Source organism: Xenopus tropicalis, chromosome 2, assembly GCF_000004195.4.
Source record: "Xenopus tropicalis strain Nigerian chromosome 2, UCB_Xtro_10.0, whole genome shotgun sequence".
In the NCBI taxonomy this organism is placed as follows: Eukaryota; Metazoa; Chordata; class Amphibia; order Anura; family Pipidae; genus Xenopus; species Xenopus tropicalis.
Genome location: NC_030678.2, coordinates 119,766,249 through 119,794,176, shown reverse-complemented (window position 1 = coordinate 119,794,176; position 27,928 = coordinate 119,766,249). Strand labels below are relative to the sequence as shown.

The 27,928-nt window shown below is 38.4% G+C and overlaps 1 protein-coding gene across 2 annotated transcripts in view; it reads right to left on the bottom strand.

Moving 5' to 3' along the window:
• Positions 1-27,615, bottom strand: part of fgf14 (fibroblast growth factor 14) — a 343,788-nt gene extending 316,173 nt beyond the window's left edge. Inside the window, exons 1-2 of one of the 2 annotated variants that reach the window (XM_018091122.2) lie at positions 27,349-27,614; positions 26,664-26,791 (exon numbers count right to left, since the gene is read on the bottom strand). In XM_018091122.2, coding sequence (XP_017946611.1) covers positions 26,664-26,754 — 91 coding nt within the window. In that variant the 5' untranslated portion in view covers positions 26,755-26,791; positions 27,349-27,614. Of the gene's footprint in view, positions 1-26,663 lie in introns of both variants that reach the window. The other variant, XM_018091121.2, reaches the window with a different exon arrangement.
• Positions 27,616-27,928: the final 313 nt, after the last annotated feature.

Here is a 27,928-nt window from a genome sequence, read left to right as displayed (position 1 = left end):
CCCCATTTAAAAGTTGGAAAGATGTAGAAGAAAGGCAAATAATTCTATATAGGACATAACATACTACAAGTTAACTTAAAGATGAACCACCCCTTTAAATACTTTGTGACGTATTGTACCATACTAGCCTATGATTGCCCACAAAATGTTTTTCCAGTTTTCCTTTAAGAGTTTATTGAAAAAAGGGCCCCTTAAATGGGAACACTCCCAGGTGCTGACTTGGCTCCCCTTACTACACACTACAGTTCCTGAACTCCAGCCATGAGTGCTGGGGGTTCTTCAGGGCCGGATTTGTTGGCCGGGCGCCCTGAGGCCGCCCCCTCTCTGTCGCGCCCCCCTGCGCATGCGCGAACGGCGAACCTCCCCCCGCGCATGCGCGAACTCGCAATTGCGCATGCGCGGCCCTTTTCAATCGCATACGGAGCAGTGGGGGAGAGGTCCCCATTGCTCCGTATGCACAATAAACTTTAATATTTTGGTGCGGCGGGGCGGCATGCCGCCCCCCAATTTTTGCCGCCCTAGGCCCGGGCCTTTGTGGCCTTTCCACAAATCCGGGCCTGGGGGTCTTAACCCCTCTCTCTCCTGTTGGGGCTATCTCTGCCCGTTCTCTCTAGCCTGCCTGTCACTCCTAGAGTGACCTATTACAGTACCTCCTGTACTAGAACACTACCCTGTTGTACACCTCCTTACAGAGGCAGTCCCAGGACTAAGACCTGCTGAACATGGAAGTCATCCCTTTTTATACTTGTAGCACATCGCCATCTAGTGGGTGCTGTTAACTTGAAGGGAAACTCCCTTTTGAACATAAACATCTAGAACCACCTGTCTAAAAGGGAAATAATCTTAAGGGGCCGAAATCTTTGGGATCCCTACAAAAGGTATTTGCCAGATGCTTTTACATTACCTATCTGAACCCCATGTTCCTCTATGAGGGGGCTGCCAGTAGTAGGCTGCAGCAGTAGGCCGAGAAGGGAAAGGGGAAGGTGAAAAACGATTAACATAACATTTAAGTAACTTTTTACATACTTTAATATTTTGAAAAGTAGTCATTGTCAGTATCACTTTAAGCTGATGGTCTGGGGTATGTACACCAATATGTTGTTAGTTTTCTAAGGTCTTTGCCTTTAGATCACAGCTTTTTTTCTATCTTGCCATTTAAATATGTATACAGGGAGTCACAATTCCTTTTGAACTGGTGTATAATGATCCATATACTTTGCTTCATGTCCAATATCGCTTTTCTTTTCCAATATAAAGCAGTGAAGATGTTATAACTAATGTCTGGAAAGATACATTTATCTGTGAAAATTGTTTATCTTGCTAGAAGAAAGCAGTTTACTCAAAAAATGGGCTCTAGCAGTCTGTAAAAGGTTTCCCTAATCTTGTATAATTTACTCATTTACAAAAGAAACATCCATTACTATTATCTCATTTAGTACACAGAAGGGGTTTCATGGCTATTGAGATCTAAGAGCCCCCGCTCCTAGGAAGGAGATTTCTGGTGCCTAAGGGGTTAGAAGAGTCACACGTGCAAGAGAAAGCATTGAACTAAGCAATGTGACACTAAATTACTGAAACTTGGGAAGACCTTGGTCTTTTGTGAGTTGTCAGTCTCTGAAGATATTTAATATCTTTTGTAGCATCAAAGCAATGTCTTCCAAATGATTCCTCAGAGAATTATATGTAACCTCAGATAATACTCAGCATTATTTGTAGCAGCGCAGTATATAAAATGCAGACACATTCAAAAAAAACAAGGCAATCATTCATAAAATACCTCTAAACATTAAAAGAAAAAGGCAGAATATCCAAGTCTGGTCATGTGAAAAGAGAACAGAATAGCCTTAAGGGAGTAGCTCCAAAAAGCTTAAATTAAACTGACCATAAGTCAGTGGTGTACGGACCTGTACTGAAAACAAAAAGAAGCATCCTGAATGAACCCTGGTGAAATTCCTTTGACACTGATAAGTACCATGGTTAAGGGTGGTTAGCTGGTAGCTTACCGGTTGGCAAACATCTGGGTAAGAAGGTACGGTACATTGTTATGTACATTACTGTATCAGATCATACCTCTGGGACTGAGGGCAATGGATCTGGAAACTATAAAGACAGACTGAAAAAAATGGTTCTCATGGGAATAGTCTAAGAGAAAAATATAGCACCATAAGTCAGAGAGCTTATTTATAAACTTGAATTTCCATTTTATTACAAGAATAGCATTAAAAGGAAGGCTAATTGGTAATTCACTCAGATTCACTTTACATGGCAGCCCAGAAACCAGAGGATTCTGCATCACAGATTAATAATCAGCCCAGTGGCACCAGTGCCTTTGACAGATGACCTTCATTTTTGTGTAATGTTTTCCAATGACCACAAATCTTAGCTTTTTCTTTATCAAAAGCAGCCCGAAGCACACTGAGCATACAAGTGTCACTCATAAGAGGGCCTAACATGATCCAAGATGGCAACTTTGAAGACCTAGATTATTTCTGTTATAGGGCTGCAAATCTCATGCCCTAGTAAGGGTTCAATAATGACCTTCATTATCTAGATATAGTGACACATTACTGTTAAACTTTAGAGATCATATCTCTATCACTTAAAGCAGCGCTGTCCAGCTGGAGGCCCACAAACTGCATGAGACCCTGCAAAAGGATTTTTATGGCCCCCAGTTTGCTTAAAGACTCCATAGACTTCAATGCACAACATCATTGTTTTAATTTGATCTGGCCCTCCAGTGTTCTCAATGAGAAATAATTGGGCCTCCACAATTTGTATAGCAATGTCTTAAATTGTGGAACAAAAAAAAAAACACAAGCTTTATTACTCTTGTGCCAAAAACAACTAAGATGAAGCAGTAAAAGGCAAAGGTCCTTTAAGTATCGCAAAATGCTAAGCATTTACTGTTTAGGCCCTTTCATTTTAGTAGCCATTATAACATTTAGCCTTATGAGCAGGAATGAGTAAAGGGTACAATGCAAAGTACAGCAAGTAGTTCAGGAATGGGAATGGCAGTGGGCCCTCTGGCAGTGGACCAGAAAACCTTAGACCATGGACCCACTCTCCAAACTATTTTTTCTCCTTTCTGCACTCAACATCTTCATTCTCCTATTATTTTTAATTACATGCTACCATCTATCCTTCCATCAATTTTGTCTCTTTGTTCCCATGCAGAAATAGGGAATGACGATGATGATGAATTAGGCCAAATGGTTACGAGCAGGAGGGCCCACTGACCCCTGGGCCCACCGGGAGTTTTCCTGCTATCCTGGTGGGCCAGTCCAACAACTGGTAACCCAGTCTGGCTCTGGGATAATGTAAAATGGGTAAAAAAATAGTGGATCCTGTAGAGAAGCAACTACAGACCAGCCAAAAAAATGTGCAGTATATAAATGATACCATGTGATATTCCCATAAATGACAAACCAACCTTATCATGTGCATGTTATCAATGAATGTGATGTACTTGAGTCATTGTGGCTGGATGTCCTCCAAGTGGAGATAAAAACAAATAACTCTGGCACACCATTAATTCAAACATAATGATATATTTATGTAAAATATTCCACTGCTCTTTATGTTCACTGCACTATTTATAAGGACATTTTGATGTTGCAGTGGGTAAGAATCAGATTCCCTTGAAGAACTCATGTTTTGTTTCTATGTTTCATCTCCATAGGAATTATATATGGTCACTTACATAGGCATAGGGCCACTGGTTCAATTGAAAGCAAAACTACAAAATACAATACCATTCTTGACAAATTTGTGTAAAGGGAGGAACAACTTGATATTAACACTTGGGTATGAGATGTTAGGCATGCAGGTGTCTGGATATTTTTTGCCATATAGCATACAAGCTGTTAGGCATAATAACATTTGCCCATGGATGGACCTTGCTGGTCACAACCCTATCTTTATGTATATTTTTATCATGCCTCAGTCTTGCTACAGTTTGCACAGAGTGAATTTTTATATTAAATATTAATGCGTAGACTTTTTTTGTATGATAAAAATCATCATGTGCACTGGTCAGGTACACATTTGTGGTTTTAAACTAGGATGGCTATTAATATCTTGAGTACAATCTATGAACTACAATCCTACTGAACTAAAGTTATAGATTTAGATTTTTTTTCAATATATGTGCATTATAGATAAGTTGTTGTTCCACTATAAATCCTATTTCTAGACAGCAACTGGGGTTTGTAGCTCAGCCATAACTAGAGAGATTGAACAACTGTGAATAGATGCAGTGATTCCAGAAACTGTGTCTGCCAATCCAATTATTATTCTCCCTATGTTTATTTAAAGAATGATTCTAAAAATGAAATAACAGTTGCTGATGAGAAAGTTCCTGTTTAGGACAGGCACATTGTGCAGGCCTGTAGTACCATTAATAAACTGTAAAAAAAAGACAGAAACAAATTTTTCCATCTCATGCGGGTTTAATTGATTCAAATCGCTGCAGGTAACTCAACAACTGAAAAGAATGGAGGAGCAACAGAGACATATTAATTACAATTCCTTGTATCTATAATTGAAGGAAGGCAAGATAATGGAAGAGACAGCTACACCTGTAGAAATCTTTTCTTTATCTAGAAGAAAATATTCAGAGGGGTGGGTAGGTTATACTGGCCTCTGAAGAGATGGGTTCTTTAAATGCTGCATATAAACAAGCTGAACCTTGTTATATAATAAGTACCATGCAGTAAACTATCCATCAGTAGGAATAACAACTCTTTCTTTCTCATCTATTTACAGGAGGTATGTTCTGCTCCAAGGCCAAAAGCTGATTTTCCTCTATAAAAGAACTGAGGGATACAGCCAGTTTAATTTTCTTGCAGGAGAGCCAAGTAGCCAGAGTTAGTTGATTTTTCATAATAAGAAATTAAAGATATAGATATATCCAAACTGTTTTCCAGACAGAGCCAAAAAGAGAGAGGCATTTACAATCATTGATGATAAAGTTCCCATGTCCTTGACAGACGTAGGGGAGGACATTATTTTTATTTCTACTCCCACTACAGGACAGTCAGGTAATGACTACCGACAATCAGAGCAATTGTAGCGCTGTAACCATGGGATTTATTTGGTTTCAGCTACCTCACTGATCAGATGGGGCAGAGCCAACAAATGCATTAGAGATGTGGGAGAAAGAAAGTTAAATGAAGTCAAAGTAAAATCAAATGACATTAAAAGCCAAAACAAAAAGAAAAAGACTACAATACATAAAGAACAGAAGAGTAATCTATCAGTGAAAACTTTACAGGGGCTTCATTACCTAATGGGAGAACATTATTGGTTATTGTTGGTGTGTCAGTAAATTTATTCCTCCTAGTTCTCAATTATAAAGAAGATCAGAATAATGTCTAATCACATGTAAATATGTATTTATCACACCCATAAATAATTGCTGTAGGGTTTAAATCTAAATTGACACACTGCAATAATTCAAGTGGAAAATTGACATAAAAAAAAACTTTTCTAAATACCTTGGTAAAAGGGCCAACAAGCCACCCCCAGCTCAGTGATACTTACCACAGCCGACACTGCAGCATGGCTGAAAGGTCCTGGAAGTGGAGAGCGGGTTGCCAGAGAGGCATAATCATTCTATAGGCTGCAGTACTGTTTTCATTTGTACTTCATCCCATAGAGGGATTGCACTGGCCCAGCCGAGGTGATGGAAGGAGGCAGCACTCTCTGCTACAGTTACTGATGTGCTGGGAACAGCCTGCTGGGCACAGTTCTTTAGAAAGCAGTTTGTCTTTCCACTTTCCTAGCAATAAATTCTTATTGACTTTAATAGGAATGTTTCAATATTCACCTTTACGTTATCTTTTAGTTTGTTATAGAATGGCCTATTCTTCACAACACTTAATTTTATACAGTTTCTGAATTATTTGCCCTCCTCTTCTGCCTCTTTTTAGCTCTCAAATTGGAGTAATTGACCCCAGCAGTCAAAATACTATTGATTTTTTTTTCTTTTCTTATTACTTATCTTTCTATTCAAAAGCCCTCCTGATATTCAAATCTCAGTCATTCAAGCAAAGCAACAGTTCCACTTAACAGCAATGTATCCCATCTTAGGGGTATGTAATAATATGGGCAAAATGTACCTTGGTTCTGCCGAGCTACAGCAACTGATCATTCTAACCACCAGTCAAACCCATTGGTTTCTATTGGTTCTTAGACTGTGACATGTTTTTATCCATGACCCCCCCCCCCCCCATTCTTAAATGGATCTCTCAAACAAGCAATACAGTAAGAGTTTATTCCATTATCAAAGTTTATTCCATTATCTATTACTTCACACAACCATGTCCCAACCAGCCAGCATCAATTTCACTTCTTAGTGAGATTGCCTTACCCCATTTGTAGCTCAGCTGTTAAAATGCTGGGAAAGTCAACCTTAAACTAATTGTCCCAAAACTGCAACCAAAAATATTTACAACTTCCATATACTTCATGCCAATTCTGTCATGATATGAATGCGGGAATGCTTGTTGTCCTGTTTAACCTCTAATTCTCTAATTATCACAGCACTGATACAGAAATCAAAGGAAGCAATGTAATAGTAAGTCCGTGGTTAGTCCATTTGGACTTAGCATGTTTAATGTATAAATCCACTCTACTTTACAACATAGATTTGCTTCTTTGATTTCTTTTGCAGAGATAAGATTACTTAAAAGTATATTACATGAATGATACTCCACTGATTGACGCTGAATTGGCATGGCACTCCTAAAAGGAAATTTACATTTCTGTGCAATTTCTTGGTACTTGGTATTTTTATATCTGTGTCTATCTATATATAGATATAAGGACTAATATGTAAGCATGGTAACCGCAGAGGAACGATGGCAAAAGCAAGAGGGGCTACAGAAGTGCTAATAGGAGGCTGCAGAAAAGTGCCAACACGGATAACTAAAAGAGGAAAAGCAGCAAATATGTATTTATGTTTCCATAAATTCCCATTTATAGATTATAAATAACATCACCCTGTTGTCATTTGTAAAGATATTAGAGGTCACCTTGGCTTTCTATGACCTTCCATAGTCACAGAGCTCTACAGTGTCTAATATCTTTCTAAATTAAAGTTGGGGTACATTATCCATCATATATCCATATCTATCCATAGTTCCCGTTACTTATTTGATATATAAAGATGATTTCATGTTTATTTTTCTGGTTCTTAAAAGACAGTAGTGGTATCAGTTATTGGAACTTATATTAATCTTCAAATAATCACAATGCATGTAAGATCATTTAGCTCAAAACTTTTGTTTTTATTATTATTATTATTTTTTTTTTAAAGAATGGCACGCACAAGGGATCATCTCTGTTGCCATTTTTCAACTTAGGAATAGCAATCAAATACAGTCATGCAGCCCATCATTTGCATTAAGCCAGTTACCAAGCTTTTAGACAAATCTTTCTTTCTTTTACATGGTTGCCTAGTCTGTGCCACAACACCATAAACCAGATAAAACCCAAACATACAGAATATAAACATTAATGTTTGTCAATATTGCTTGATGAATATATCCCTTCACATTTACTACCACCTTCGTTGTGGCAAAATAACTAAATGCAAAGAAAGAATCTGACTAAAATAAATAAAGTATGCAAGGAAAGAAGCAGCTAGTCTCATAGTTCATGAAAATTAAATTATGAACAGTAATAAATGCATATTAAGTGTTGTGTACCACTAGAGGGAGCTGCATGCCTAAATGTTAGCTCAGCTACAATGTGTTATCTAGCTTGGCTTCTGTTTGCTCTCTATGGTCAGATATACTTCCTACTTGAAATGTCTGTATATAGTTTGCCATGTTGGAGCTCTAATAAACAAGTTGTTTAAGCATTACCATCATTGAGTCCTGCACAACTCCACTGTGAACCCAACACTTTTTGTGGCGACGAGGATTAGAACTCTGCTGTCTGGACAGAGCAGCAGAATAGGAAAAGTGCAGAAAAGAGAACTCACAGGACAAACTTCAGATCCACTGCAGACATGGCCGCCCTAGGACACATGGAGGAATTTGATGTAAGTGACCCTTCTTCTTGGGACTCATATGCAGAGAGACTTTCTTACTTCCTAGAAGCAAACACTATAGCTAACCCTGAGCAAAAGAGGGCAGTGCTACTTACTGTCTGTGGGCCTAAAACATTTGCAGTCATCCGCTCACTCACTGCCCCGGCCTCTCCAAAAACAAAGTCTTATGAGGAGTTACTAGCAATGTTAAAGGCACATTTTTCTCCAACACCATCTGTCATTATACAGAGATTTCACTTCCACAAAAGAAACCAAAGAGCAGATGAAACAATTTCTACCTATATTGCAGAATTACGGCACATAGCAGAGCATTGCCAGTTTGGAGAGTTCCTAAATGATATGCTGAGAGATCAATTAGTCTGTGGTATTCAGAATGAGGCCTTGCAGCGCCGGCTTCTCGCTGAGCCTAACCTGACACTTGCAGCTGTGCAGGAGAAGGCCTTGGCTGCAGAAACTGCACTTTTACACACTAAGGCAATTCATCATACAGCAACCAGTGTGCATACCATATCCTCCAAACAGGGAGATGACAGTCAATTTCAAAACAACAAACCAAAAGACTATCTTGCAACAAATGCATCACCATTTACACCATGTATTGGATGTGGTGGTCAGCACAGACGCTCTGTATGCCCTTTTAAGAATGCTGTCTGTCATTACTGCAAAAAGAAAGGCCATGTAATACGTGTTTGCAAAGCAAGGGTTAATCAGGAAAAACAAAGCGATAATGCAAAGTTTTCACATAAAAATTTACCAACAAATAAAGGGGCAGCCACTGGAACAGAGGTCAACCAGCTGTATCATATTCAACATGTCAACAGTAAGAGCCCTGTAAACTCTGAAATTACTGCAAATGTTTTTATACATGGCTATCGGTGTGAAATGGAGATTGACTCAGGAGCCGCATTTACCATAATAAGCTCTGAATTATTTGATAAACTGTTCCCTCACAATCCTCCCACATTATCAAAGCCAGGGTGCACACTCCGTGACTATAATGGACAGTCTGTTGAGCTTCTTGGAAGTTGTGATGTGAGTGTTCAGTACAACACATTCAGCGGAATGTTACCCCTGATTGTTGCCAAAGGTACTCAAAAAAGCCTTTTGGGAAGGAACTGGTTCTCTCCATTAAAAATCAGCATCCAAGGCATCCATGTTGTCACTGGGGTATCAGTAAAGAAAGTCATTGAGGAATTTCCACAAGTTTTTGCAAATGAACTAGGCACTTACAAGGGTCCACCTGTGTCACTTAGATTAGACCCTGCAATCTCACCCATACACATGAAAGCCAGATCTGTGCCATATGCTTTACGTCCAAAAATTGAAGCTGAACTTGAACGTCTCACAGCACAAGGGGTCTTTGAGCCAGTGACACACACACAATGGGCAACCCCAATTGTGCCAGTTCTTAAGCCTAATGGTGATGTGAGACTCTGTGGAGACTATAAATGCACAGTAAATAAAGCTCTTAATCAGCATCCATATCCTGTGCCTGCTGTGAATCAACTGTTATCCACACTAGCTGGTGGCAAGGTTTTTGCAAAACTTGATCTTGCCCAGGCATACCAACAGTTGTTGGTGGATGAAGCTTCTGCAGATGCCCAGACTATTATTACCCATCGGGGTGCATTCAGGGTAAAGCGCCTCCAGTTTGGAATTTCAACCGCACCAGGAATATTCCAGCACTTTATGGAAACCTTGCTATCCAGCATTCCTGGTGTTGTACCATATTTTGATGATGTTCTACTAATGGGGCCATCTGAAAGTATACTGGCTGACCGCCTTAGAGAAGTACTCTCTCGTTTTGATTCATCAGGCATTCGTTTAAAAAAAGAAAAGTGTGAGATTGGAGCTACCAGTGTAAACTTCTTGGGGTACCGTATAGATGCTTCAGGCATTCGTCCTACAGAAAGTAAAGTGAAAGCTATCCATGATGCACCTGAACCAAAATCTAAACAAGAACTTCAAGCATTCCTTGGGTTGCTCAATTTCTATCACAGCTTCCTTGCTCACAAGGCAACAGTCGCAGAGCCTCTTCATCGCTTGCTTGACAAAGGGGTCCCATGGAATTGGACTCCTAAACATTCAGAGGCCTTCTGCAAAGTTAAACAGTTGCTGACATCTGATTCTCTTCTTGTCCATTATGATGAAGATCGGCCATTAATACTTACTACAGATGCATCTCCTTATGGTGTTGGCGCTGTTCTTAGCCACATTCTCCCAAATGGTAAAGAGGCACCAGTTGCTTATTACTCTAGGACAATGACATCAGCAGAGAGGAACTATGCACAAATTGATAAAGAAGCATTAGCTATCATAGCTGGTGTTAAGAAGTTTCATAATTACCTCTATGGACATACATTTGAAATCCACACTGATCATAAACCATTACTGGGTTTGCTCTCAAAAGATAGCCCTACTCCTAATGTTATGTCACCTCGAATGCTCAGATGGAGTATCATGCTAAGTGCTTATGATTACACTCTTCTTTATAAACCTGGAAAATCAATCTTAAATGCTGATGCTTTGAGTCGCTTGCCTTTACAGATCCCAGACTGCTCACTACCCCCTTTACTTGAAGTACTTATGCTTGAATCCCTCCCTGATTCTCCACTGGAAGCTACTGAGATTGCTCATATGACTGCAAAGGATCCAATCCTTTCTCGTGTTCTCAACTGGGTGTGGAGGGGATGGACAAATGAAAAGTTGTCTGAAGAGTTCAGACCATATTCAAACCGTCAACATGAACTATCTGCACATAAAGGGTGTTTATTATGGGGAAGCCGAGTAGTCATTCCTCAAAGAGGACGCAAATTTGTCCTAGATATGCTACATGCAGCCCACCCAGGAATCGTGCGCATGAAAGCTCTCGCAAGGAGTTATGTCTGGTGGCCCAGAATTGACACAGACATAGAGGAGACCGTACATCTGTGTGTCACTTGCCAGAACTCTCGTCACAGCCTCCCTGCAGCTCCAGTGTTTCCTTGGGAGATTACAAAAAAGCCTTGGTCTAGACTTCATATTGATTTTGCTGGACCATTCCAGGGGAAGAACTTTCTTGTAGTGGTAGACTCTTTCTCAAAATGGTTAGAGGTCATCCTAGTGTCATCTCAGACATCAGCTGTGACAATTTCAGCCCTGCGTCATCTGTTTGCAACACACGGAATACCAGATGTTATTGTATCAGACAATGGGACTGCTTTTACTTCTGAGGAGTTTAAGACCTTTACCAATAACAACTTAATAAGGGCAGTAACCATTGCTCCACGTCGACCTCAAGGAAATGGACAAGCTGAAAGAATGGTTCAAACTGCGAAGGATGCACTCAGAAGGATTACTAATGGGGACTGGTCAACAAGACTTGCACGATTCCTTATAGCTCAGCATGTTACCCCATGTCCTACCACAGGTGTCAGCCCTGCTGAGCTTCTGATGGGGCGGCGCCTTAAAACATGTCTTGATCGTCTTAATCCAGATCTAACTGATGATGTAGAAAGGAAACAGCAACAAAGCCTGGATTCAGCCCTATCCTCTAAGACTCTGCGTACATTTGCTTCTAATGATCCAGTGTATGCCAGGAATTATGGGGCTGGTCCAAAATGGGTCCCTGCAGTAATAACTGAAGTAACTGGACCTGTGTCATACAAGGTACATTGTGATGATGGGCAAGAGTGGCACCGTCATGTTGATCAGTTGCGGAGGCGTGTTCAGCCAAGTAACAGTACCTTAATGGAGAGCATGGGTTATCCCAAGGTGGTTCCTAGTGACTCTCTTCCAGATGAAGTGGCTACCTCATGCAGCCAAGGGACCAATGAAACCAGTATTCCACCAGAGAATGACTCTGCTCCTATAGAGAACTGTGATAACTCCTCCCAAGATGTCTCTTGTGGTCAGACTTCTGGTTATGAACGGCCACAACGCAACAGGGTGCCTCCAAAGTGGATGGACGATTACGTTAGCTAGGGGGGAGGAGTGTTGTGTACCACTAGAGGGAGCTGCATGCCTAAATGTTAGCTCAGCTACAATGTGTTATCTAGCTTGGCTTCTGTTTGCTCTCTATGGTCAGATATACTTCCTACTTGAAATGTCTGTATATAGTTTGCCATGTTGGAGCTCTAATAAACAAGTTGTTTAAGCATTACCATCATTGAGTCCTGCACAACTCCACTGTGAACCCAACATTAAGTAATAGGAAAACCCTTAGTTTGTCAATCGACATGCATGTGCCATCTTATTTAGGTCTATAAGTAGGAAGCTTGTTACTCTTGTGAGAAAGCTGTCCCCTTCATATCTGGCTTTCCTACCCACTGGGTAGAGGGATAAGAAATTCATCAGAAAGAAGTGGCAGAGGGTAACAGGACAAATTGAATCCTTGTGCCATAATGAGCAGAATAAATCTTGGTCTTTTCTTTCCATTTCTATCCAGGTACCTTTGAACACTGAAGGTATCAGGCTTTCCATCTACTGAGCAAAGATAAAATACAACCACGTCAATTTACTTATCTTTTTGAAACCATGTCTGTGTGAAATATTTATGGCAACTTAGAGAGCTACATTGCACAGTAAATGAACAAAAATAAAAAATGTTTCGATATATATATCCCTAACATTTATATGCCGTAATTAAAAGATATGCATCAATCTGTATTGCTGTGTTTTCAAATTTGATCATATGGGTTCATCGACTACACACTACAATATGACTGACGGGATAAGTGGGCATTAATGTGTTTCAACAACCTTAAATTCAGAGGATGATGGGATAACTTTTTTTTTTTTTTAAAAAAAAACAAAAATCAAGACCTTCAAAGTAAGTAAAACACTTCTTTTAATTCTCTATTTCTTCACATTAATTATAGCTATACAGAGGCAATTAGGGAGAGCCAGGGAAAGCATACAATCGCAGCAATTAGATAACCACTCGCATTAAATGAAAGAGAAATAAACGTGGATAGTGTAACTTGCAACTATGAAAAAGAAATGTAATTTTGACAGTCTCATGAGAAATAAATGTAAAAGAATGTGGAACTGGGCATTGGGTCCATTTTGTTCCAGACAGTCTCATTTGTAGGAGGAGAATAGTCCTTCAGCCTATATAATATAAGCAATATGTTAATAGTATAACATCTGCAAACTTGTCAGAAATTGATTTCATTAAACTTTAACAACGTTAAAGTTTTGAGTATAATGCATGCCTTAAGCCAGGAGATGTTCAAACCAATGAAAAACCCTCATGTATTTTGTTTGGGAGAATATATACACAGCATGACCCCATCACTAAAACTAAAGATGTATCCACAATAGAGACAAAATAGAGTCTTGCATGTGTTGTCCATACAAAGCATATTTTACAAACACACAGCGATAAATGGCTCTGTGCAAGTACTGAATATCGTATTATATTTGTGCATACAACATTTTGTGCGTACACCTAGGGGTATATTTATGATGCTGTGTAAAAAGTGGAGTAAAACATCACCGGTGATGTTGTATATAGCAGCCAATCAGATGCTTTGCTTTGATTTTCTAACTGTTGAAATCTAATTGCTGATTGGTTGCCCTGGGCAACATCACCCATAATGCTTTAGTCCACTTTTTACACAGCATCATAAATATACCCCCTAGACTGTAAGCTCTATGGGGCAGGGACCTCCTTTCTACCATGTCTTATACCACATGGCACTTAATCTCCCTGTATTTATACATACTTTTTATATTTATTATGACACTTATCCTCCCTGTGTGTAACTGTATATATTGTAAGATTGTACAGCACTCTGTATTCTTGTAGCACTTTATAAATAACGTTATGCATACATACAAAAGAGTGCATGGCTAAGAGTGAACAATGGTGAACAAGTTACATAGTAACATTGTAACACAATTACATAGTGAAGTTGCCTTGAAAAAAGACCAAAGTCCATCAAGTTCAACTCTTCCAAGTGAACCCCAATGCACACACATCATCAATACAAATTGTAGATTTTAGTATCACAAAAGCCTTGGATATTATGCTTGTTCAAAAACTCATCCAGGCCCCTCTTAAAGGCATTAACAGAATCTGCCATCGCAACATCAGTAGGAAGGGCATTCCATAACCTCACTGCCCTCACCGTGAAAAACCCCCTACACTGCTTCTGTTCCTCTAATCTAAAAGGGTGGCCTCTGGTGCGCGGATTCTTTTTAAGGGGAAAAAAAACATTTCTGTTGCAATCACTTTTTTTTTTTTTTTTTGACAGTCTAACCTAATAGTTTAAATCTTCCATCCCCTTTTTTACCAGTTTAGTTGAACGTCTCTGCACTCTCTCCAGCTCATTAATATCCTTCTTAAGGACTGGAGCCTATTTTCATCACTGAACCTCTTTGAGATCATTATGGTAAGAGAGAGGGGTGCCGATAAAGCAAAAGGGGGTGGAGCTTCACACTAGAGAAGGTAGTCAGTAAAAAGCTGTAGTAGAACTGGCTGTAAGAGAGAAACAAAATAAATCTGGATGAAGGGAGAAAGGTATGTTATTCTAGGGTCTGTACAGAGTAATTGCAGAGATTTTTAAAAAAAAAGGTTTACATATTCTTTAATCCTTTGAAACGTATTGTAGTAGAAGTCTAAGAACCGAAAGTACTTATTGAACATTCACATATAATTTCAGCCAGGGAAATCTAGGTCACTCTGTAATAGGCAAAGTTGATAATGTGCTTTGCTATTTCCAACATCTGCATTTTTGTCCTATATTCCTACAAAATCAGTTAATTATTTTGTAAATAATTAATTACTTGAATGCACCGCCAAGCCAGAACCACTTGACAGAACCACTGCCCGATGACAGGTGTGCTGGCATGTATATATATTCTGTGCTCAGTTTTGTAGTGTTTAAATGACAAATCTCACAATGTGTTTTTATGGCTGTTTATTTTGAATAAAGTAAGGTACCTGATGGACAAACATTGGGTGGACCCCAGATCAATACAAAGAAATAAGGTAGACAGACAGATAATTCAGTTCTATAAAAGTTGGCAGTCACAGATTGGACATCCTTAATATGCTTCTGAATTTGGGGTCCCTCTCCTTTCTAAGTTTGTTTTTATGTCCTTTTCGAGGGAAGATGTATTTTCTTTTAAGCATACTGATATTTAATCTAACTCAGTTTAACGTTGATAAAGAATTAAGAATTGGCACAAGGTAAAATAACGTTTGTGACTAAAATCAACAAAATGTAGCAAAATATATATTTTTGCGATATATACAGTGTATGCTTTTAATTTTTAATAACCCCGTACGGTTTCTGTTGTGTTGCTTTCTGCCTAAGAGAGACACAGACTGAAGAAACAGGCCTTAGGCCATATAAAAGTATTACTCAGTCATTTCTGTCTCATTTGACACCTTAAAATAATCGCTGACCTTTTTCAATATCTAATAATATCCAAACAATACAAAATGGGTCCCTTTCCTTCTGCTTCTTTGCTTTCTAAATGTAAGCACTAAACAACTAACAATTAGTCAGTACTGATTGTCCTTTCAGCTCTGCAAATTGGGACTGTACTACCTAAATAGGCACAAATGAGAGGTGTAAAACCATTTCTCAATCCTGAAAAAGGTCTACATTTTGCTACTCACACTTGGCACCCAGGCATTTTCTGTTCTAAGAGTGTGCCCTATTTTACTATGGCATATGCATTTATATAAAGTATATTATGACATGCTGACTGCCTGTACACTTAATTTTTGGGGGAATTAGCTATGGTAGGCAGGTATGCAGAGGATCAGGAGCACAAGAGACAGGCACAACACATGTGACATCACGTTTTTCTCTCAAAACATAAGTTTATTTGGGGCACACTCCTCCCAACATAAACATAAGTCAGTTCATAAACAGTTCATCAAATATGTCTATGATCTGTCCCTTCTTCAGGGCTCTCACCTTCCTTGGTAACTCTCGCAACCTGGAACCTTTTCCCCGGGGATTATTTACTGTCGCTCTCATGATAGATAGCTAGATAGCTAATTTAGGTTAGTGTTAGCTTTAAAGGAGAACTAAAGCATAACTAAAGAAGTAGGGCAGAAATGTTGTACATTATGTTTTGGGCTTCTGTACCAGCCCAAGGCAACCACAGCCCTTTAGCAGGGAAGATCTGTGCTTCCAAAGATGCCCCAGTAGCTCCCCATCTTCTTTTCTGCTGATTCCCTGCACATGCTCTGTGCTGCTGTCACTAAGCTTAGGGACCAATTCAAAATATACTGCAAAAATAGAGTATAAATGTAGCAGTAAAAAGCTGATTAGTAACTCATTCAGATTCACATTACATGACAGATCTAAAACCAGGGCATTTGCATCAGAATTGAATAATTAGCCTTGTAGCATCAGCTTATATGACAGACAACCCTCATTTTCTGCTTGATAATTTGCAACAACCCCTAAGCTTAATTTCTCAACAGCTGCTCAGACCACACTGAGCATGTTCACTGTCCCGGAAGGTTCCAGTGGGGAAATCCAAGATGGGGAGCTTCTGTGACAACTGTAACGACCTATATCATGACAAGGGGACTACTCAATTGACCCTTTGCCTTGAGGCACCCCACTGCTGAACCCCCTTGTTACATACCTTAATGAAACACCAGGAGACAGAGGTGGAGAAAATGGCCACAGCATTTATTCACATTTTATCAAACCTTGCCAGCCTAACCCAAGGCAATATTCCAAAGCCATAATTCTATAAGAGGTCGCTACTGTGCTCTGCCGTTCCTCACTGAAGACTTGAATGACTATTAGACTGCCTCTACCTACAGAGAGGATGGCCCCCAACTCTGGTACCAGCAGGAGCTGCATCTCCCACCATGAGAGAAGTTCAGCAGCCCTGCTGCCGGTCCTGAATCTGCAGTGCCTCAATGATAGGAAATCCAAGCAGGCTGTCACCTAGCACAAGCAGTAGTAGTGTCTGTATCAATCAACCCACCGTGCAGTCACAGGAGAGAACCTCCTTTCTCCCTCTGCTAAAATACCTGTGCAGTACTCTGGCAAGTAAAAGTTAAAATACATTATCATATATTTACTCTCTTGATCCAGAGGAAGGCAAAAAATCCAACCTGAAGCTAGTGCCAATTATGCCTCAAGAGGGAAAAAATTCCTTCCTGACCCCATGGCGATCGGAAACAGTCCCTGGATCAACATGAATTAAATACAATGCTGACTCAAGTTTATACTGATACAGAAAGCCCAATATAACAATGCATTCAGGAAAACATCCACATTCAGTTATTAATAGATAATATGAGAACAAAAAGAAGAGAAACTCCTGACATTTTGCAAAATATGCAAAAAGGGGCAGGGTGGGTGGGATGTTCCTATCTGCTCAGAAGATAAGGAAGTGAGTGCTTCTTTTCCTGACATCACATCCCTCTCTTTCTCCGCCCCAGCCCAGCTTTCTCCTGGCTTAACTCTTTCCTTCTCACCTAATTAGAGTTGCACCTGATTCTGACAATATCTAAACATAAACCAGTGTAATCTGTCTGCTGGTCATTCAGATCCCTTGTCATACAGCCCCTGCGCTTATAGCTCCAGGGCTTTCCTTTACTACTATAGAGATGCTGAAACTTTAAGCCAGTGCAGTAAGTTTATTATATAAAACATGGCATTTCTAGCCATATTGATTTCTAGGGTTTAGTTCTTTGCCACTTTTTAGTCCATGATTTTGTCCCGACAACATACAATTATTTAATACTAGTTTGGTAAAAAAAAAATTACAGAGCTCAATAATTTTGAAAATGTCCATATCTCAACTCTAACCCCTATCTATAGATATTTATATATATTTTATAAAAAAGATGTGCCTTTTATTACATTTTATGTGAGCAAATTGTCTTATATTACATTGTCATATTATATATATATATTATATTTTATATAATATAATGCTTGCACCTCCATAAAGAGTGTGATATACTTCAATATATGTTTAATAAAAGTCCAGACCATGCGCCACACTTTCAATGGCTGGGGTAAGCTACTCCCATTTGTACACAATTTACTAACTAGTGCAAAACTTTGCTGCAAAAAGAAGCAAGGTTTTATACTGGATATTAAAAATGCAGTCACAATTATATATAGAACTCTGGGAAAGAATATTGTTTTGTGAGTAATAAACATGGTGAATTACACACATCTTTTGACCTGCAATGCTTTTGTGAATGAACATTAGTGAGCAGTATTTTATGTGAAAAATCTAGATATACGGTATAAGGAAATAAAGAGAGTAAGCAGCCCTTGATGAGATATGTTGCTACATAAGCAATAACATAGCACACATATGTAACAGAGAATAACACAGTGCCATTTCCACTAAACAGGATTATAAAAAAATATAACAATGATATAGTGAAAGATTTCTGCTAGCAAATTTCAATATGAATATTTGAAACCTATATTCTACAAGCGATCGATGTGCCTACTAAAATATATAGGATGTATTTAGAAATGGACAAGGAGTTCCTATAACAAGCAAGCAGGAAGCTGGGTTTGACAGCAAACATTCCATTTAGGCTTTTAATTAGCAATATGGAACAGCAGGTGGTTTATTTATGGGAGATAATTGTACACCTGAGGGAAGTGGTCAGATAATGCTTTTAGCCACACAATTACTCACGAAAACAACTGACAATTTCTTGCTTTCCTTCCATATCCAGCACTGTCAGATTTCCACATGTAATGGAGATGATTTCAGAATAAAAACAATTGAAATGATCAATTAGTAAATGTTATATAATGCACGCATTCATCCTAAAACCATAACAGTGGCAAATAATCTGCTCAACCAGATCATTTCATGTCTTATAATAAATAGCCAGCCACTTAAATAGGAAAATATCAAACAATGACATAACAATAACAGGGAAAAAGTATACAAACTGAACTGATTTACCGGTGTCATTAAGAAACCCGATTTTCCCATCAGGTGCCAGATTCTGGAGAATAAACAAGATTTTAGGATGATGCAAAGTTTTAATCCCTGAATGGCCGGAGCACTGATAACTACTTCTCCTTGCAGTGGTGAAATCTTATACTGCTATTTTAATACTCCTCAGATCTGGAATCACCTATTAAGTCAAAGGGACAGGTTCATGCAAAAAATAAATTATTTGGCACATGGCCATTAACAATCTCAGTTTCTTCTAACAAATTATTTTCAATAGTGCTGCAATATCCTACATATAATAGAAAATAAATGGGAGCACAGAATTCTTATTGATTTCTCAGTTGTGTAATATGAGTATGGAAGACCAAGAAATGAATGAGTGCCTATGGGCCTATGGCAAGCTTAAAGGAACAGTAACACCAAAAAATTAAAGTGTATAAAATTAATATATTATGTACTATTGCCCTGCACTGGTAAAAGTTGTGTGTTTGCTTCTTAAACACTACTACAGTTTATATAAATACCCTGCTGTGTAGCCATGGGGGCAGCCATTTAAATTGAAAAAAGGAGAAAAGGCACAGGTTACTAAGCAGATAACAGATAAGTAGCATAGATTCCCATTGTATTCTACACAGTTATCTGTTATCTTCTTATGTAACCTGTGCCTTTTCTCCTTTTTTCAATTTAAATGGCTGCCCCCATGGCTACACAACCGCTATTTCTATTAACTACAGTAGTCTTTCTGAAGCAAACACACAACTTTTACCAGTGCAGGGCAACAGTACATTATATATTATTTTTATACACTTTCATTTTTTGGTGTTACTGTTCCTTTAAGGTAATTTACATGAAGCTGCAGGTTTTAGGACAAATTAGATGTAAAGGGAGGCCAAAAAAAAAAAAAAAAAGATAAGACAGACAAAGGTAGGGATGATATAAAGCTGGAAGTGTGGTCTCTGGGGGCCAAAGATGGATTGCACTGATGAAATAGAAAAGGCCAACCCTAATTGAAGATCCTATTCCCTGTACCTACAACCGCAGCCTGTTCCATAGTGTGATCATGAAAGCCTAGTGAAGTAATATGACAATGTAATAAAGATGACTTTTCTTTAATGCCCATATACTGTACATAACTCGTAACAGTCACATTCCACGCAATTAAAATTCTCCAATACCCAATTTATTTATAAATACGAGTATGGGAACCTTATCCGGAAACCCATTGTCCAGAAACCTCTAAATTATTCAATTCATCTCCCACAGACCCCCATTTTGATCAAATAATTCACATTTTCAAAAATAATAATCCTTATAGGAGCCAAAACAGTCCTCTTGGGTTTATTTAATGTTTAAAATATGTTTAAGTAGACTAAGTATGAAGATTCAATTTACAGAAAGATCCCTTATCTGGAAAAGTCCAGGTCCCAAGCATTCTGGATAACAGGTCCCATGACCTATAAGTCAAACAGTTCCGGGAACAGAAATAGGCTAGTGAGGTTTGCACTTTATAACAAAACATGGTACACATAAAATACACATAAAAGTTCTACAAAATGCACAGTAGAATACAAGTAGGTGTATTTGGGGGGTTTGGATATAAACTGTTTAAAAGGGACCTGTCACGCTAATAATTTCATATCATTTTACTGCAAATGCTTTTTTATCATGTTAGTTATCATGTTAGCTCTGATTTTTAAAGTTTTTAATTAGCATGGGTGTTTTTATTAAAAAAAAAATTGAGTTTCATGTTTAATTTACTATAATATATATATATATATATTATATACATATATTATATACATATATATATATCTATCTATCTATCTCCTGGGTGCTAATGCAAACAAAATACAAATGCAATTATATATTTTAGACAGATATAATTTAAAGAAACAGTAAAAATGAAAGTGTTTGAAACTAATTAATATATAATGTACTGTTCCTGCACTGGCACTTTGTTTGCTTTAGAAAGACTACTAAAGTTTATATAAAAAAGCTGCTGTGTAGCCTTGGGGGCTATGAGTCAAAGGAGAAAAGGTACATGTTACGTAGCAGATAAGATATGAAGAATATATTGAGCCCTATTTCAATTGCCTTCGTTACTACACAGCAGCTTGTTTAAGCTTTTGTTTCCAAAGCAAACAGATCAGTTATACTAGTGCAGTGCAACAGCACATTATATTTTAATAACTTTAAAACACTTTCATTTTTGGTACTACTGTTCCTTTAAAACCTGCACTCTATTTACACATCTGATTTATTCACGTAAGCATACAAATCCCATACAATCACTGCCCGGAGATGTGCTGTTACTATACTTGTGTAACAGTCAGGGCATGTTGGAATACCAACAAAAGCAAAGCTTTTCATATATTAGAGTGTTGAATACAAGTTCCCTTAACGATGATGGCCTACAAGGTTAGTCGCTTGGCTAAATCTCGGCTATCATTGGTGACTAATCTCCCTGTGGCCCATCACAATTAGATGCTTGTAGCCTTCCTGAGAACAAAAACATAGCAGTTTTAATGGCATGTGCTAGTTCTTTACCTTATTATAGGGTGACCAGATCACTTGAAATATCAGGGACATGTCTAATATATACATGTTGCAGGGCAGCATTGATTGAGTTTAAATAACCTGCAATCATTTCAGTTCAGTTGCTAGATGGATTTTTTTAGACATGTCCCTGAATTTTTAAAGTGATCTGATCACCTCACCTTTAAGGCACCACAACTCCTGGCAGTACTTCCAACAAAGAGGTCATTCATTTTAAAATTACTGGTTATATGTAGTCACACAATGCCATTAAAGTTTGGTTTTAAATCATGCAAAATCAACTTAAGTATAGAAATGAACCATAGACCAACATTATAATTGCATATAAGATTGGGTCACATGTTTTGATCCAAAAATAAAAACAACAATTTTGGCCCACACTGTACTTTGGGTTCCATCCCTTTATTAAATAACAATTTATATCCATATAAACACAATATATCCATTACAAATTCAGCATGAATGACTCTGAAGTAGTATATAGAACACACAGGGGAAAAAGTCAATGGGATTAGATATCGAATTTCATATACACGATCACTTGTGTTTCTTCAGCTGAAATAACCACAGAAAAGCCCTGCCATGCTGATTACAAAGTTCCAGCTGATTACAGTTATTGGCCTGACTGGTTTTCTGTTTTGTACCATTTACAGCAACCTGCACATCATTCTGCATAAAGCAAAATCAGTTATAGCCCACATCAAAGGCAGATGGAAAATGGATTCAAAACCCAAAAAAGTCATTGTAAATAAGAATACTTAATATTGTTTGATATTTAATATAGATGCCTATAGTAAATACTTTGTTTTTATGGCTGCATTTGGGAGGAGTGCAGCACAGGTTATTATTACAAAAGAAAATCAGCTTCAAACACACACCGGACAGCCATAGAATATCGTAAAAACTCAGCTTTTATTCATTTCCTTTAAACCAGGACGCCTAATGCGTTTTGTGCACATGCGCACTTAGTCATAGTGCCTAAGAAACCATCACAAATTACAATTTGCTACACAGACGGTACTTTTTGTTTATAATTTTGTGCTGCAAGCAAGTTGACATGGATACAACTTAGTGTGCACCTGCAATTACACTAAAAGTCTAGGAATTAACACTGAATTGTTGGTAAAAAGCATGGCAACTCATAAAAGGGGGTATGCCATCCCCTTTCATGGACAGCAAAGCATGAAGGCACAGGCTGTCATATCCAAAGAACATTATTTCTCCATCTTTCTGACTTTATTACTATTATTATGTAGAGGCTGCCAGGTTCACGAGAATCTGTTATAAGATTAGAGTTTGATTTCTTCATAGCTAACTAGGGAGAATCTTTCAGCTGAAGCAAAATTGTGTACATCCAACTCATTTATATTGGCTTATGTAACATATTCTGTGGACATTGGGGGTTAATGATCATCACACAGGTCCTTACATTGTTCAAGTGCAGTTGCCAACCAATCAGTGACTTCCTTTCACTTTCTAACTTGCAGTAAACTGTTCAACCAAAGCCCCCAAACAAGGGGCCCAATTGCCTGTGCCCTGTGTACAACAAAAATATATCTGCTGAGCTATTTAATTCTAGGGATGAGCAAATGCAAGACAAATTAGAATGCATCCCGCTATGCAATATATGACAAATAAACAAAATACTACTAGATAAATATGTGTGCTCTCTCTATTGCTGTCTAACCAGTTAGCGCATTTGGAAGTGGGGTATTTAGAAGGTTAAAGTATCACATTCATATTACGCACAATATCTAGATTTTCATAGGGAGGTTAAAAAGACAGCCCAGAGACATGTTAAATAGTCATAGCACTATCAAATGAGCCCACTGCTTTTCTAAAAATAGAAAGGTTTTGTTAGGATAAGAAAAGTATTTAAAGATAAATCAAGAAGACTACAGACAACCTTAGACTTAGGATTCTGGGAGGTGTAGCTCTGCAAGGTGCCTATACTTACCAGTATTTACAGCTTGTTTGTACAGTATATCACATTACACCTCATTAACAAGACTATAATAGATAGAGCAGAATAGCAACAGACTGGGATGATACAGTAACTTATTGCTGCATGGTTAATAAGAGAACAAAATGTCCCTGGTCTGACAAACTTTCACTGTAAATATATATGAATATAAATAAGCTTATATAAAATCTAAAAAATGGGTGCTTTATTGTGGAACAAGAGTGTCAGTTGAACAACAGAGTTCAATAAGAAGTATATTGTTGGCTAGTGGAGGTCGGCTCATTAGAGCTGGCAGCTTTAACTATCTATAAGCCAAATGCATGCAGGGAGAACACATACAACCGCCAATAAGACTGCTAAAAACAAATATTGGCTGCAACCCAAAAACTGAAATAACCAGGCTATGAAACAATCGATCATTACAGATAGTCTGCAATTCAAATAAACTTTTACCAGGGAGTTGAAGCAGATCTATTAATATCTAAGCATCAGTTAAAAGAACCCTAAAGTGCAACAGTATCAAATATATATATATATATATATATATATATATAACAGCAGCAACTAGATCATGAAAAGCACTGACAAGTTATACAGGAGGACTGCAACTGGCTAATCAGATGTAACCTTATTTAATAATTATCTTAAACGGGTCAGGGTTGCTCTTTGTGGTCCGAGAGAGAAATCACATAAGGTTTACACTATAATGAGGGAAGGGAGCAGCTTTAGAGTAAACCTTGCAAATATTTTCGACTTTATATGTTTAATATACATAATAACAACCTATTAAGTACATGTGATCTGATTACAAAACGTGGCAGACAAATGGGCCGACTGTTTATAAGCCGCTGTACATAGCTGGGCAGGCACGTTCTACTTTTGGGATTTTGGGAACCACTAGACTTGCCAACTGTGATACATCCAGTACTGTACAATTTCAGTTATAATCTTGACAATAAATCAGATTGATTCTCCTTGCATTAAGAGTTTTATGAATGCAATTAATTCACTAGTAATGGGTTAGATTGCTTTCAATTTTGGATGTTTGTGCCCACTAACAGCCAGAACTGTAGAGAGAGGCAGCCTTAGGGACTAAGTCTGAGATGTGGGCCCACATAAGCTGCTTGAGCACTTGAGCCAGAGTTTCATTACATTATACAAGGGATGCCAAGGTCTAAATAACAAAATAAACAACATTTTGTACAACACAAGGTACTTTACAATTAACCATTTGTTTATTGAGCTTCCTTTACACTGCACAACCTACATTACTTGACTAATATCAAGGTGTGACTGCAAAGCTACTGTACATTCTGCAGCTTTAGATATGGTACCATCAAGGGGGGAAATGGCCTGCAACCCAATATAAATCAATTGTAGCATTTTCTTACAAAGTAATCTACCTTGAACGCAATGCTTGTTCCTTGAAAGGCATCCTGCAGCACTTTGGACACAGCTTTTTTCTTAATCATTGCTACAATGTATGCAAAAGAGAGAAGGCTACAATGTATAGAAAAGAAAGAAGACTCATGCTGCATTTCAGTTGTTCCTGAGTATGTATATGCCTATTTCATCTCCAATTGTTAAACTTATCTGGTACCTTTAAATGATTTCAGTAGGCACACCATTGGGGACATGCAGTAATTGATTTGTTTGGCATCAGCACATACAGTAAGAAACCAGAATGTCTTATGTATAGGATGCATTATATGGATATAGTTCCAGCCAGAAAACTAGTTAATTTTTGTTTGGTTCTCATTTAGAAACGTTTCTAAAACAATCTCTTCTAGTTCACTGCAGTAATAAGGAGTCTGTGGCAATGGGCACCTTACACAGTCATTAACAGATAACAGAACTGACCATCAAAATCTGCAAGCTGCACCATGAACAATTTTAGCCAGACAGCTGGGTTAATTCTCCTTCTTTAGTATTCCAAGAAGTAAGTGCTCTTTGCTGCAGAATGATATGACAAACCACACTTGTGGGGAAAAAAAAACCTTCCCTGCAAACCTTGCCTCACTTTACATTCCATCAAATGATAAGCGAGTGCTTCAGACGAAGCCTGCATTCAGCAACGTACAGAACACAATTTCTGTGTTTAAAAAGGTCTGGCAAGCTGCAAGTGGCCCTACAGGTTTGGCTGTTTGTTGATGTTGGGATGTCAGAATGGCAAAGGAAAGCTATGATCTACTACACTGCAGTGCCAACGTCAGAAGCAAACCCCGGATTCATTGCTCTTGATGTGACTGGGAGCCCAGGAACTGCAGGTCACACAGGACCAAGGGAATGCAACACAGCCTTTCCTTATACATCAACCATATAACCAACTATTAGCACACATTACTGCAGATAAACACAGAGCAGGAGGAGATGGAAAACAAAACACACAAGACTGATACTGTTCCTCATTCAATTATATTGAAAAAAAAAAGGTACATGTAGTGTTTGGCTTTTTATCTCAGTGGTCTAAAGGAAGCTTGTCATTATGGCTAATAGATAAATGGAGTGAAGTAAAGACTACTGTGCCTTGCTGGGCAAACCAGTGATCCAGTGTGCTGCAAATGTTAACCCAATACATTCTGTTTTCACTGCATCACATAAAAGCTTTGCTGATACTGCATTAGAACCACACACATGCACGCTGCTGTACAGCCCACAAAACAACCGTCATGAAACAAATGTTGTCATTCTGTTTCCTTCTTGTTAGGGTGCTAAGAGCTCAGGTAAAGAAGCAGCAATGGGTATAGGCACCCTCTCTGTGTTTGGGATTTTCCTCCCCCCACTTCTGAGAGCTGCTTTGCAAGCTAATCACAAATTATTTCAGGGTGCCATTACTAAATATCCCAGTCCAGGCTGTACCCACTGAGAGAGTTTCTTGTCTCTGCATTGTCACTATTTACAGTTCAATACAAGTCCTCAGTTAAGGGGGGGGGGGCATTAAACATATGTATATATAAACAAAAGTTAGCACCCCTTTAGGAATAGCATGCATACAAAGCAGAAGTCTCATGTCATCTTTTGGAGATAATTAAGTTAAAAAATACCTATACAAGACATATAAACTGCACTTTTTTGTTTCTAGAATCCCTTTTTCTTCTGTAATCAGCAAAGAGGTGTACAGCCCCTAAACCAGCTGGATTAGCACAGTTATTAGGAAGAAACATGCATTCTGGTCCTGCTTACCACTTGGGTTCTTGTTTTTCTTAAGACTCTTGCCACAAAGACACTGCAGCATATGCGTTCCTTTGCTGAAAATGTTCCAAAGAAACCACATTGATTTGGGCGAAAAGCAATCCAGCAGCTTAGACACCCTGAGAAGGAAGATATCCTTGTTGTTGCATAATAATAGATTGAGATCAGTTTTCCAAAACAAGGGTACCAATTTAACCATAGAAAACAATAATTTTCCTATCTTCTCCAAGTCGAATTTTCCTTTGCCGGGGGTTATTTCTTAGAGACTCCTCAATTAGAGCGATGTTTTCTCTCTTACATATATGCTTCAAATTAATGCTTCTAAGTACATCGACACAGGCAATTACCAAAGCGTGCAATTTTGCTTTCCAGCATGGAGCCCAGTGGAAAGTAAAGCTAAAGAAGAAATCCCAAGAGAGGCCAAGGGAAACACCAAAAAAAAAACCCACAACCCTTATGAGAGACCGGTAAAACACAGAGGATGCTTGAAGTGAAAAAACATTGCCTTAATACTTGATTGCTATGAGGATGGGTGGATCTGGAGAGAATGAAAAGCCAAAGCAGGATACATGTTACTGAAAGGCTGCAGGTGTATCACCATGCACAATGAATATCACCCAGTCAAGTCTGAATGAGGATGGTATAAACTCCCCACTGTAAGTGTCAATAATATTACCATCAATCCCCAGTGATCTGTGTAATCTTATTTAACCTGCAGTTCCCAATCACACAGCAGAACTGATGCAAATCCAGATTCCCTTAATAGATGGTTACTGTGGGTGGAAGAGAGACAGATCCTCTTCCCTTGCTCTCACTCTCCCTGCTGCTGCTCCAAGCACTGGTGTGCATTAGAAATAAATTTCCCTGTCTTTCACTCCCTGTGCTTGGCTCTGAATTGCAGGCACAGATAGAGTAGGTGGAGTTCAACATTTTTTTCCCTTTCATTTTTTTTTTTAACTGAGAAAGCTTTATTATAACCCAAACAAGGGGACACAGATTTAACTCATAATGTGATATCAAATCATATGAGAAAGCATAGCTAAGAGCATTGATAAAGAAAGCAGCAAATGCTGATTTATTATAGATACAAAGCAGCATGTCATCTGATGCCAGTTTCCCAAATTTGCGGGGGAAATCTTTTTATTTAGTTCAGATTCCCAAGAAATGATATTGAATCATCAAGATAAAATGCAAAAGCATTATTGAATTAATGAGCAAGAATAGGCACAGCACTGTGCAACACATGATACATTTTA